Here is a 14,039-nt window from a genome sequence, read left to right as displayed (position 1 = left end):
TTCTCAGGAAACACACACTGAAGTATTCAGAGGTGGAGAAGTGCAGTGTTTGCGACGAAGTCTTGGTCGGTTCAGAGAACGGTATTGTCGCTACAACAAAGAGTGATGCCACTGTTTGCCCACACACTCTTGCCAGTTGTTGGTTAAATTCACCAGTTAGTATGGTAGCTACTGAAGGCGAGGACTCAAGAGTAGATTATCACAGAGATTTCCTGCACTTGGTACAGTAACTGATGACACTTTGTGCTGTCTCCCTCTAGGGACAAGCTAATGCATTTTTTTTCTTTTCATTCCATTCAATTAGCCAACATATAATACATCATTAGTTTTTGATGTAGTGTTCAATGATTGATTAGTTGTGCATAACACCCAGTGCTCTTCACATCCCCTGCCCTCTTTAATGCCCATCACCCAGTTACCCCAGCCCCCATCCTCCTCCCTTCCAGCAACCCTCAGTTTGTTTCCTAGAGTTAAGAGTCATTTATGGTTTGCCCTCCTCTCTGTTTTTATCTTATTTTCTTTTTCCTTCCCTTCCTATATGTTCATGTGTTTTGTTTCTTAAATTCCACATATGAGTGAAATCATCCGGTATTTGTCTTTCTCTCACTTATTTTGCTTAGCACAATACCCTCTATTTCCATCCATGTCGTTGCAACTAGCAAGACTCCATATTTTTGATAGCTGAGTAATCTTTTAAACAAATGGTTTTGGGAAAACTGGAGGTCCATATGCAAAAGGATGAATTTGGACCCTTATCTTATGCCATATATAAGAATTAACTAAAAATGGATCAAAGACCTAAATTTAGTAACTATACAGCCCTTAGAATAAAACAGTTGAAAATCTTCATGGCCTTGGGTCAGGAAATGATTTCATAGGTATGTCACCAAAAGCACAGGCAATAAAAGAAAAAGTAAATCAGGCTTCTCAAAATTAAAAACTGCGCATCAAAAGACACCATCACAGAATGGGAAGAAATATTTGCAAATCGCCTATCTCATAAGAAATTAATATCCAGAATACATAAAGAATTCCTACAACTCAACACACCAATAAAGCCAAACAACCCAGTTGAACAATGGGCAAAGGTTAAACTAGACACTTCTCCAAAAAAGATACACAGGTAGCTAGCACAGAGGAAAATGCTCACCATCACTTGCCATCAGGGAAATGTACACCCACAGCAGTGAGACACCAGCAAGCCCATCAGGACAGCTGTTACGCAAACAAAGAAACAAGTGCTGATGAGGGTGTGGAGAGCTGGAACCCTCGTACATTGCTGGTGGGGATGTAACATTGTGCAGCTGCTATGGGAAACCATCTTTCAGCTCCTCAATAAGTTGGACACAGAGTTACAATATGACTGAGCAATTCTACCTCTAGATACATACCTGAAAGAATTGAGAACGTGGATTCAAATTTGTACACCTATGCTCATAGCAGCATTATTCACAATAGCTAAAAGGAGAGAAAAAAAGAAAACCTGTCCACCAATGTATAAATGGTTAAACTGTGTATACACATTGTAGGAATAATAGCCATAAAAGAGAGGGGTGCCTGGGTGGCTCAGTTGTTAAGTGTCTGCCTTTGGCTCAGATCATGATCCCAGGGTTCTAGGATTGAGCCCCACATCAGGCTCCTTGCTCAGTGGGGAGCCTGCTTCTCCCTTTCCCACTCCCCTGCTTGTGTTCCCTCTCTGGCTGTCTCTCTGTCAAATAAATAAATAAAATCTTTAAAAAAAAATCCGTAAAAAAGAATGAAATTCTGATACATGTCAGAACATGGATGAAACATGAAAACATGATGCTAAGTGAAATAAGTCACACAAATAGACAAGTAGTGTATGATTTCATGTATATAAAATATCTAGCTTAGGTAAATTTCTAGAGATAATAAAGTAGAATAGAAGTTGCTAAGGTCTGAGGGGAGGAGACAATGGGAAGTTCTTGCTCAGGATACCAGGTTTCTGTTTGGGGTGATGAAAGCCCTCTGGAGATGGGAGGTGGCCATAGTTCAACAACACTGCGAATGTACTTAATGCACTGAATTGTACCCTAAAAATGGTAATTTTGTTATGTACATGTTGCAAGAAAGAAATTATGTCAAGATAATAAAGCAGGTGAGATCTTCCCTGAGAAGTAAATTCAGGTGGCTAACACCAAAGATGTGTGGAAAAAGTTCTTGGTTTTTATGAGACTCTTAATCTTGGGAAACAAACGGAGGGTAGCTGGAGGGGAGTGGGGGAGGCATGTGGTGGCTGAGTGATGGATATTGGGGAGGGTCTGTGCTATGGGGAGTGCTGTGAATTGTGTAAAACTGATGAATCACAGACCTATACCCCTGGGGCAAATAATACATTATATGTTAATTTTTTTTTAATTCTGGGTTTCCCCCCCCCCCCAGCTTGAGGTTTGTTTTTGTTTTTGTTTTTTTACAGGTTGCTATAAATCATGGTTGGAGGTAAGTCTAGTATATCTTAATTATTAATATTCCTCAGTTTATACAATAATACACACACACACACTAGAATTTCTACTTGATTTGTCTTTTCCCCGAATCACAAGAAAATGATTGGAAAGATCGTCACCAAAGTCAGAGATTTGAGTTAGTTTAAGTTAAACTAGAGGTTCTGTGGGCCGCCTCAAATTCACTCGGATGCTCCCAGAAGCGCCGGGGAGAGGCGCGGTCATTACCTGCGGAGGAGACGGCGGCCGTGGCCGGGAGGTGCTGGCCGGGGGCGCGCGGTGCGCGCGGGCGGTTTCCCCGGGGGCAGACTACGAGTCTCAGGGCGGAGACTCCAAGGGCAGCTGATGGCAGAGGGGAGGCCGCTGGCCGGGGCGGCTGAAGCCTGTGTCGGGGTTAGCGACAGCAGGGGCGTCTTTATTTCATTCCAGCCGGCGACGGAGGGCGGGGCGGCTGGCGCCGCGGGAAGGCGTACCCTCCGGGCAGCAGGCAGAGCCCACGTCGGTGGGTTTGGCTTTTGTGTTGTTTTTCGCTCCCCACTGGGATTCAGAGACTGTCTCCTCCGAAGAATCACCTTCACGAAGACAAAACGTAGGACTGGTGACCTCATGTCCTGGCCACCGCCGGCACGGGTGACTGTCTTCGAGTGGAAGGGAGGGGGCGTGGGGAGGGAAGCCTGACAAAACTAGGCCTCTCGCAAGGTGTACCCCCAAATTGTCAAAGTCACGATGAGCGGGCCTGGGCAACCGCTTCCGAAGCAGCTCCAAAACACAGAGTAGTTGCACATCTTCAGGGAGTCGCCTCGGAAGTGAGTTGCCGATGAATTAGAGTCTGTATTTTTTTTTTTAAGATTTTTTTTCTTTTTTAATTTGACAGAGAGATCACAAGCAGGCACAGAGAGAGGGGGAAGCAGCCTCCCTGCTGAGCAGAGAGCCCGTGCGGGGCTCGATCCCAGCACCCCGGGATCACGACCTGAGCCGAAGGCCGAGTCTTAACCCGCTGAGCCACCCAGGCGCCCTGGAGGCTGTTTTAGAAAGTGTTTTTTTTTAATTAGTAAGTGTGCTATCCATTGTTAAAACGTGAAAAATGACGAGCCGTCAGACGCTTCCCGGCCCTCCGCGGCCTCCGTGACTCTGGGCTCGGGGGTGGCGGTGGCGGAGGGCAGCGGCCGCGCAGCTGCAGCAAACAGGAAACCTCCAAGAGCCTTTAACGCGGTCCCCGCCTCTCGGCTCCCACGCACTTGCCTCTGAGCCCACAGTTCCAGTTCGTCCCCGGCTCGCGGCCCGCGCTGGCGGCGGAATAGCGAGGCGGGTCGGGGGCAGGATTGGGGGGTGGGTGCTCGGCTCGGGTCGCCGCCGTCGTTCACGCGGCCGCAGTCCTGCCAGAGCCGCTCCAAGGCTTCTCTACAGCCCGTGTCTAATCCGGCGGCTCCAGAACATCCTCGGGGGGGGGGAGGACGCAGCAGATAAACCTTCCGACTGGGCAATCAGCCCAAGTGACGGACAGACGGTTAGGTCCGGGGCAGCACCGCGCTGGTGGCCTATGAGGGGTGGGGGGGCCCCAGCAAGTGTGCCTGGGGTGAAGCTGATTTGACATAAACAATGCCCTATTCCTGATGCAGACTTACTGAAAAGCTCTTCTCAGGAAGCAAAGGACACGAAAAGCAGGCCTTCTTAAGTAACGTCTCTTTAACCCTCTCTCATTCCCCGTCGGGGGTCCGGGCGCGGGAAGTCCCTGCAAACCGGGTATCCTCACCCGCCTCGGCTTACCTTTGCGTTCCGTTGCTCATCGGTTTCCTCTGTTTGGAAACCTTCCTGTTCAGCTCTGGTCTATGCAAATCTGACCTCCCCCTTAAGGTCAGGTGTTTGACTTCATCCCCAAAGATGCAGGAACGTTGACCTCTCATAATTATGAGCACTTACAACATGGAATCATCCCACGTGGTCCCAGCCTCTCAATGGCCGGCACTGGTCTCGGAGTGCACAGCTCAAAATAAGACCACCTCTCCCTGAGCATAAAGACCAATCTCATTTTCTGCAGGCACAGACACACCCACAGGCTTATTTATCCAAGTGCATATTGTGCACCCAACACTTTTTATGGTTATTCACGAATATTCTGGTTTGTTCCTTTCAGGTCTCCTAACGTTAGATGTGACTTGCTTTGGCCAATGAAACCATCCAAGTGGAGGGAACAGTAAAGCAAGTTCCCCTAAGACCCCAGGATTTGAGTGAGACAGGCATGTTCTGGGGACAGCCAGGAGAACAGTATGGGAGACGCAAAGCAAAGGAGGTGTGTCCTAGAGGTCTCAGGGACTGCATCACATAGGGGGGTTTGTAGGCGGCTGTGAAGGGCTTTGGCTATTACTGAGTGAAACTGGAGCCATCTCAGGAATTTGAACCAAGGATCTGAGGGGCAAGGGAGAGTGCAGGCATTCCCTGGGGATGGCGGTGGAGCCTTCCCTGATAAAAGATTTTTTAATTTTCCAGATCATTCTGTCTTGTAGACAAGTTAGAATCAGTGCTTCAGAGAAGCCAGGGGACCAATTAATAGAAGGGAAACCTACAATCCTTATCTAAAACTTCATTTTTATTGCGTTCCTAATCCAACCTATAACTGACAGTTGACAATTGACATTGGGTCATCCCCTGCTTCCCATTACATAAGGCCTTTGGAGGGACATACTGGAGGGAGACCAGAGATGCCTAATCTGCCAAGCAGGGATGCATATTGACTGCTATAAATCATAAGGATTTATGGAGGCTAAATTGATTGATTCTGTTTTTAATTTCAGTAAAGTAGAATTCTCTTAACTTAAAAAAAGAAAACCTGATACCTTCTCACTTTAGAACCTCTTTTTCTTGCCCTTAGTATGTATCACCTTTCCTTCCCCTCCTCTGTATTCCCTTTTCCTCTTCCTCTATTGCCAAAAAGAATTCTGCCGATTTCATTAAATGACCTCAAGTTGCAGTCTAAGAAAATCATAGATTCTAAGATTAAAAAGTACAATGATTTCCACATAGAGCAAATTTTTATACCTGAACAAATGATTTTTGAACAAAAGGGTTTGACTTTCAGCCTAAGAAACTAAAATATCAAGACAGTTCCAACAGATTTAGAGAACCAACTACATGATCTTCAAAAACCGCTACTGCCTTCTCATCTCAAATCATGGAGACATGGAGACTCGCCCTCCAGGAAGTTTCCTTCTTGGAGCCCTGCTCCTCCTGAGGTGAAGTTTTTACTGACACTGTAGTTCTGTCATATGCCAAATTCATCTGGTCATGAAGCAGCAAACCTCTCTGAAGGTCAAGTTGAACCAGTAACACTAGGGACAGGCACTTGGAGTGGACCTTGAACAAGGTTATTTATATATGCCTATGTAACACCCTTATAATCACATTGTCATTAAAAAGTCCAACCTAGAAATATTGAGGAAATCAGGACAGAGCACAATGCAAACCCTTAGGATAGGAGAAGACAGAGAATTCAACACCCTCAGACTTAAAAAAAAAAAAAAAAACATTTACTTAAATCCTAAAGCGAATGTAGTCTAGCAACTTACATATTTAAAACAAAACCAAGGGAAAAACCAAGGCAAGCATTCTGATTTCAGACATAAAAGTAAATACTAAGGAAGAAGGACACCAAGCAAGCTTCCTTTCTGGGATCTAGGCACATTAGCCATTTTGTTGCCCTTATTAAATACTAACACCTCTGTCTTTTTATTTTGTTAAGGATGATTGCAGCAAAGTCTGTTAAAATACATCAAGAAAAGTGGACAATTATAAAAGTTGAATTTACATCAGATACATGAAGACTTAATAGCAGGTTAAAAAGTCACTTCTTATGTGCTTCTACTACCATCAAATCACTTGAACATTATAGTTGTTTTGTTAGGAATGTTTTGGAGACTTTTAGTTAAAATCACTTTCATTAGTAAGCAGTTAAAAGATCAATGGCTAAAATAATTTTAAAAAAGCTCTGCTCTTGGGGTACCTGGGTGGCTCAGTGGGTTAAAGCCTCTGCCTTTGGCTCAGGTCATGATCCCAGGGTCCTGGGATCCAGCCCTGCATTGGCTCTCTGCTCAGCAGGGAGCCTGCTTCCTCTTCTCTCTGCCTGCCTCTCTGCCTACTTGTGATCTGTCTGTCAAATAAATAAAATCTTTAAGAAAAAAAAAAAAAGTTCTGCTCGTATAATGATATATAGTGAATCTTTGTTTTCTTCATTAAATAGAATCAAATATACACTGAAGATCATTATACAGAAAATTTAAAAGACAATCCTTAGAATGGTTTCAGTATGCTAATGTGAGGTACACATAGAACCCATGGGATCTAGAACAGTCACAAACTCTTGGCAAAACTTTGATTTTTTAAACACTAAACAATTTGAGTTGACAGCAAAACAAACACAAATAGCAAAATACAATACAAAAAGGATCTTGAGGAAGGACACAGCATGGCTACAATCAAAGTCAGAATTTGACTGTTACCTAGTTAGAGCCCTCCTACATCTATAAGAATAATTTTCAGAGACCTCAGTGATGCCTCAGTCAAACTGAGTTGGATCCATAATCTCAAAACCCTTAGTATTTGAAAGAAAATCTCCACTCACCTCAGTTTGGTGTCATTCCAATCTTAAAAATCACTTTCCCATCTTTCTTTATGCTACATTATAATCCAGCATTAACATTTGACATAAGCTATGCCCTATTGCTTATGATTATTATTATTTCCTTTCTGGGTCAGCTGCTGAATTAACATTTCCTGTACCGATGTCCAAGCAAGTTGATCTAATGCTAGAGCATCTAGAGGGGGCTTTATGAAAAGCCGAAATGACAAAGAATAACTAATTTAAAATAAAAACATATCTTTAATTTCAAAGTAGGAATTATAAAGTTGGTATTGTATTTATCAAGCTTCATATATGCAAATTTCCTATATGCATGATTTTTCTTTAAACCTGTCATCCAGTCCTAGGGGTCAATTCTAAGGAGACACGATTAAACTGAAATAACGAGAGAGGTATTGATTTGCAATCTGATCATTCAAGAACTAGCCTCAGAAACTATGAAATTGAACCAAATAAAATTGCCATTTTTGTAGATCAAAAATGGTCAAATGAGAAACTTGAAATCAGAAATTTCAATTAGAGGGATGCCCGGGTGGCTCAGTTGGTTAATCGTCCAGCTCTTGATTTCGGCTCAGGTCATGATCTCAGGTTGTGGGATTGAGCCCCTTGTGTCAGGGCTCTGTGCTCAGCATGGAGTCTGCTTGTCTCTCTCCCTCTGCTCCCTCCACTCTTACTCACTCTCTCTCTCTCTACAAAGTTAGTAAAATTTTTAAAAAATAAAAAAAAGAAATTTCAATTATAAATTTCACTGGTTCAAACCTTAACATCTGGAAAAACTCTTTGTACCTATAAGGAAAGCCACAGAGAAAGTACTTTGGTCTGGGACACCCAAGCCAGTACCTAAACTATAAGCAGAGGAGGACACATGTGCAGTATGTTTAGCTAATTTACTATCTAGGTGATGGTATAACTATTAACATGAAACACAGTCTTTTAAGAAGCTTTTTAGATACTCTGTATCACCTTTTATAAGGTATCCGAGAAATTACTATGAATCTCATTTAGACAACAGGCAGCAGCGGAGCACAAATCCCTTCCCTATCTCTGGTAAATGGGTGGTTTTGTGGCAAGTAAATGAAATCCTATGGACGGCATGCAAAATAAGTTTTTCTGGGGTAGTTCATTTAAGAATAGATTTTCAACTAGAATCAAAACTTATGGGAATTTCCATCTAAGCAATTAAGTGATAACAAGGGAAGAGTACCCCAATATTAGTTTCTTGGTAAGTAATCACTTAAAGGGAAAAAATATTTGAAATAAACCATTTTTAATTAAAAATAAAAAACCCTATTTTCAATGTTTAAAAGAATAATTACAAAAAACAAAAACCGTTCTCCAAGATACAGAACTACACTTTGACAGGTGAACAGGCACTAGTTACATGTGAGCCAAATAAATTCTTATTTGCCTCAACTTTATTTCCAAGGCTTGTTACCTTCAATGTTTTCATTACACATTTTATAACAAAAATTGGCTTCTGCAGTTTATAGAACTTCACTTAAATCACCAACTCAATGTACTTTAAAATCCCTCTAATTCAATTATGCAAGCCTACAAAATAAGTCACACTTTCAGACATGAACACAGGTAATACAACAAAGTATTAGAATTAGCAGAAGCAGTATCACACACACACTCAGACACACCCACACTCCCCACTATGAAGTGAGCACTACACCAGGGACACTAAATGGTTAAGTTTGAGACTGCTCCCAATTCCCAATTCTCCAAAGGAGTAAGAAATCTTTATCATAAGAAGATAGATGGAAATGTTCTTGCCGAAGGACTTCAGGCTTCTTTGTTTCTGGAATGTTTTTATGAAAATAACCATCAATTGCAACTGACTTCCTAGAATCAAGCAGGGACAAGTCTAGTTCAAATTATGACTATCAGTTCTATCTTCTTTAGCCAATAAACCAAATTGAACAAAAATTCTCCTAAGGTATCCTCCTAACTTCAAAATTCCGTTTCTAGGCAGAACACAAATAAATGCTGCCTGCAGTATCAAACAATCACCAACACACACACACGTTATGCAATTGCCTGTTTATTTAGTGGCACCAGTTTTGCAAACTAGAAATTATTTCTACTTTTCATCTCACATACAATCTGCAATCATTCACAGGCTGAATGCAATTTCTTCAACAGACTTAAAAACAGAGAGTACATTCTTAAAGTTAGAACTGAATCCACATGTTTTCTTTGGACCAGGAAAATGGTACATAATACAAAATATACATTTATGGAATTTCTTTAGAAGTTTGGATCACAGAAACGCAAACAGTGCGTGAGTTAACTGTGGAGAATTTTGTTATACACTGTTTAGGAAAAATATTTCTGCAGTTGTATTAGTTTTACATTTATAGATTTAAAAAATGAATATATATATATGTATATATATATATATATATAATGCAACATGCTTTAACATGTACATGGTCTCTCCACTCATAACATTTATACAAATTAAGTGAAATAAACCAACTACCAATAGTGAAACCAACTACCGTTGGGCCGAATTACTACAAACAAGATACTTTCCTGCAGGTATATGCTGTTGCCTTAATCAATGGCTAACCAAGTAAGACAATGGTTTGTGTTTCAAAATTTCCACAAATGGAAATTAAGTAAGCTGTAACGGGAACATCCAATTTTGGCAACAAATGCAACAACCTAATGATTTTTTTCATGGTGGTTGTATTTTAGTGAAATCCCATTAATTCTGTACATTAATGGCTGTATGTTACATCTTATCTTACGACTGAAGTGAATTCAACATTTAATGAACTCTAAGACAAGGGAGCTCAAAACCTGAGTGAGATCTGACAGTTAAATGTGTTGTGAATATACTGTATTTGCATGACACAGGTCAGAAACATTACAAATTTCCATTTTTTATCTCTTTTCTGTTGAGATTCAAGTGGCGTAGAGTGATGTTATCCTCTAAAACCAGTCTAAGTACTCTATTTTATTCACCTTTAATCACTCACTTTCTCCCAAAATATCTTTTAAAAGGGTATTTTCATAGTCAGCTCTAGACTAGGCTCCCATCTACCTCTTCCATCTTTTAAAAAGTGAAACACTTTCTTAAAATAGATTCAAATTATTTTGATTCCCTTGAAATTTTTATGGGCTTTGCAGGAAAAAGGCTGATGAACCACTGCAATATTGTCAACTTTGGGGAAGTAATGTACATTATGTGAATTTTCCTGGGTAAGGAAGTTCCTAGGATTCATCAATTTCAAAGAGCCTGGAAACCTAAAAAGTTAAGAACCAAAAAAAAAAAAAGTTAAGAACCACTGCTAAAATGAGTTTGTACCCACCACTGTACCTAATTATTAGTAATTTTGTTCTGCAGCTACCCTATCCCCTAAACAAATCTTACTTCAGATAGTACCATACAAACACAAATGTTACTCTATGTCCTTTACTGGATCAGAAGGAAAAGCGGGGTGGGGAGGGGAGGCAAAGAAAGGAAAAACATTAAAATTTTCTAAACATTTAATTCAGTAAGAAAGCTAACAGAAAACAGAGTTTTGGAGCAATTAAAGAACAAAAAGATTGGGTTTTGTGGTGAATAAACATTACATTTATTTTTCTCGGTTAAATTGAAGCAGCAGTAATTTTTACCATTATCTCCCTTGCTGGAAAAATCAAATGATCTGAGGAAGTAAAGGTTGATTGTTGCTGGTTTATGTGATGCAACAGTTCTTAATGATATACAGCTAGGCTCAAGAAGACCTTCCAACTGCTTTTAAAATAATTAAGAGTGATCTTCTGTGTCTTCCTCACTGGCATCTCCCCACCCCTCCATCTCCCAAGTTTTCTCATTTTTGGCTCACTTTAGATAGTGTCTATTGGCCTTGGTGAGGTAATGCACCCAAGAAAATGGAATAGGCCTGCTTAAAGAGAGTGAGAGAAATAGAGACACAGAACCATCACCAAGAGGATAGCAGAGGAAATCAAGAAATATTTCATGCTAGGTGAGGGGGGAAAAAAGTCACTTTTTGTTGTATCAATTCAAGCAATATTTTCCCCCATCTAACAGGTTGTCAACTTCTGTTTAAATATATCTGAGCTTTTCTAGTTGGTGCACTCCTACGTGCTGGTAATATAATCAGGAAAATTTAAGAGCAGAGGCCCCTAAGTTAACATATAAAGCAGGTAAAAGGGAAAGAATATATGTAAAGCTGAACAGAAGTAGAAATGTTCATTTGACAACAAAGTGGAACTAAATGGCTCTCTTCACTTCTGTATGGCATTCTGATTATCAATAATAACACTTGAGACTTATTATTCTGACCAACAAAATAATACAGTAATTTAGTCCCAACATTTAGAAAATGTATTCTTAAATATTTCAAGCATATTCTAAAGTAATGTATAACTTAAAATACAATCCAAAACTCATGGCACATTATCAAAAGAAATAAAGTAAAATTAGGCTTCTAAAGTTTCAAACTATAAAAAAGTCATCCTATGACTAAAAGAAAAACTAATCAGAAGACTCAATTACACTCAATTACAAAATGGTCATCTCACCAGCAATATCTGCAAGCAAAAGTATGAAACTCTTCAAGGTTCCTTCAAAGAAAAGCCTTAAAAAGAGGAACATTTATGTACTGAAATATTTACATATTTTCTACTATGAAAGCCTAACATAATACTGTACAAATAACAAAACATCATAGGCTTTCACCTCTAATTCAACTTTATGAATTAAAAGTATACACCATGAAATTCAAAATGAAAAAAAGAAATCCTGTAACCAATTTTGTCAGTTCTTTCAGAAATCACACACTGAATTCCCGTATGAATTTGTCCAATAAAGATGGGCAGTGAAATTATTTATAAAAACTAAAACACACAGTAATCATTTGACTAAAACTAGTTATTAACACTGGCAGTGTTTTTAAAAAAAACAATTTTTTCTTAAATAAGATAAATTTAGCTATATATATATTTTTTTTTTCCTTTTTTTCTTTTGAATGCCTTAAACTCAAAATCCACCAGTATTTCCCGGGTTGGAGAATTCTAAGAACTCCATGACCTATTTCTCTGACTGCTGTCAGCAGGAGGAGTAAAGGCCATTTGTTGAAGGCAGTCAAGCATAATGAATAGAATTGAGCCTCCTCCATCCAATTTTATTACTATGCTAACCAAAATTTTCTTCTGAATGAGATTTCTAACTTTGAGGAAAATAAACGGAAGAGTTTTCAAGTGAATAATGGAAGTACAAATGAGCTGGTTAGGGCAGAGGCCCGCCTTATTCAGGAAACTTATCTGGCAGAGAGTAGTAGGAGGGCTGTAGCTATTTTTTTGGATGTGTGATTCAGTTACAACATTAACATACATTAGATTATAAATTGTACTCAAATGTAAACTCCTTGAGGGCAAGGACCTCTTCATGTCTTTATAGTTCCAAGATACTTGGCCTAGAACAATGTTTTACAGATAACTCTCAATACATCTTGTGGAAAAGATGGATTAGCGGAACCAATATGTGGCCAAATGGATGGTCACTAAAAGTGTTGGTATAATTCAGATTATTTGAATTACGTACTTGATTTAGTCTTTAATCCAAATTTCTTAATGTGGTTAAAAAAAAATAAGTGGCTGGAGCAGTACACTAATTGCATAGTACTCTAGAAGCAAGCATTATTAATAAAAAATGTTTGAAATACTTCTAAAGCTAAATTAAGAAAAATACCACTTGGATTTTTTGAAAGTTAATGCTAATATTGAGAACTGCTTCTGTTATCTGTAAAAGTATATTCCTGAAGAAAGTGGAAATTAAGAGAGTTTACTTTGCTAAAACAATAAGAGATTAGTAAAATTTTTTAATGTTAGGGTAACAAGAGTCTACACAAAATGAATTTCCCATTAAAAGCAGCAAATTGAGTTCATCCTATGAAAACACTTAAACAAAAGTACATTTTGAACGGTATATTATCATACAAGAACTTTCACCCTCCAAAGGAAATAACATAAAACGGATCAAAAACTTTTTGAGGCATTGCCCTGAGATGCTAATTAGCACACAAAAGGGGGTTGGGAGGGCAAGAACTTAAGTGGTACAAAAATGAAGTGCACAACAGAGGTGCAAAAGTGCCTTTTGAAAGTGTGGTTGGTTCCCACCCCCCACCCTTACCCCCAGGAATCAAGAACACACACAGTCTGCAATTATAATGTACACTTCCTTTTTTACAATGAAAAATTATAAATAGTATGGCAATGCTAACTCATGTGGAAAAGATTTAGTCTTCTCAGAGAACACTTCATAGTTTTCTCTCACTTCCAAGCTTCAGTTCAGTACTATTAATTTTAACAAGGAATATCTTAACGTCCTATTTAAAAATTCCCAAATAAAAAAACAACTCTAAATATGCTGTTATGTTTTGAAATATAGCTTTCCATCACATATTTTTATACTCGTGACTTATAATTTTGCATCTCAAAAGCTAATTCATGGTTTTGAAATTTCTAGAACTAAAAAACTCAGTCTACTTTAAGTCCTAAGGAGCTGGCTTCTTACACTAGAAATTTAGTTGTCAGCGCTAGTAGGTCTAGGAATCACTCTCCACCAGCAGCAGCACTGCGATCCGCTGACGCCACATGGAGGTGGCCTCCCAAGCCATAACAGAACATCTCATACTTCGCACTCTACCACAGATTTAGACACCGAGCATTTATTTGTAAGTTTGGAAATGGTTCTATAATTCCAACTGTTACGAATTTCTAAAGATAAATAGTATGTGTTTTTCTTCATTCATGCTGGATTGAGTTATAAATTAAATACAATTAAATACATTGAATCGCCTCACAAATAAGAGGGATAATGGAAAGGTTTTGCTGGTATGTAACTACTTAAATCTGAGACACTTCACATTACCTTGCCCACTACTCCCCTAACTTTACATTAGTTTTAAGGCTATATATAC

At 39.4% G+C, this 14,039-nt stretch overlaps 1 protein-coding gene across 1 annotated transcript; it reads right to left on the bottom strand.

The window, feature by feature from the left end:
• Positions 1–1,029: 1,029 nt before the first annotated feature.
• Positions 1,030–3,361, bottom strand: LOC106005913 (protein ALEX-like). The gene is made up of 2 exons (XM_045074628.1): positions 2,694–3,361; positions 1,030–1,458 (listed from the first exon to the last, which is right to left on the bottom strand). The coding sequence occupies exons 1-2, from the start codon at positions 3,071–3,073 to the stop codon at positions 1,446–1,448; spliced, it is 393 nt and encodes a 130-aa protein (XP_044930563.1). The 5' UTR covers positions 3,074–3,361; the 3' UTR covers positions 1,030–1,445.
• Between the last annotated feature and the right edge of the window lie 10,678 nt (positions 3,362–14,039).

Source organism: Mustela putorius, unplaced genomic scaffold, assembly GCF_011764305.1.
Source record: "Mustela putorius furo isolate JIRA1106 unplaced genomic scaffold, ASM1176430v1.1 tig00000129_pilon_pilon_pilon, whole genome shotgun sequence".
NCBI lineage: Eukaryota > Metazoa > Chordata > Mammalia > Carnivora > Mustelidae > Mustela > Mustela putorius.
The sequence above is the reverse complement of the archived record's forward strand: the minus strand, read 5'-3'. Positions and strand labels throughout refer to the sequence as shown.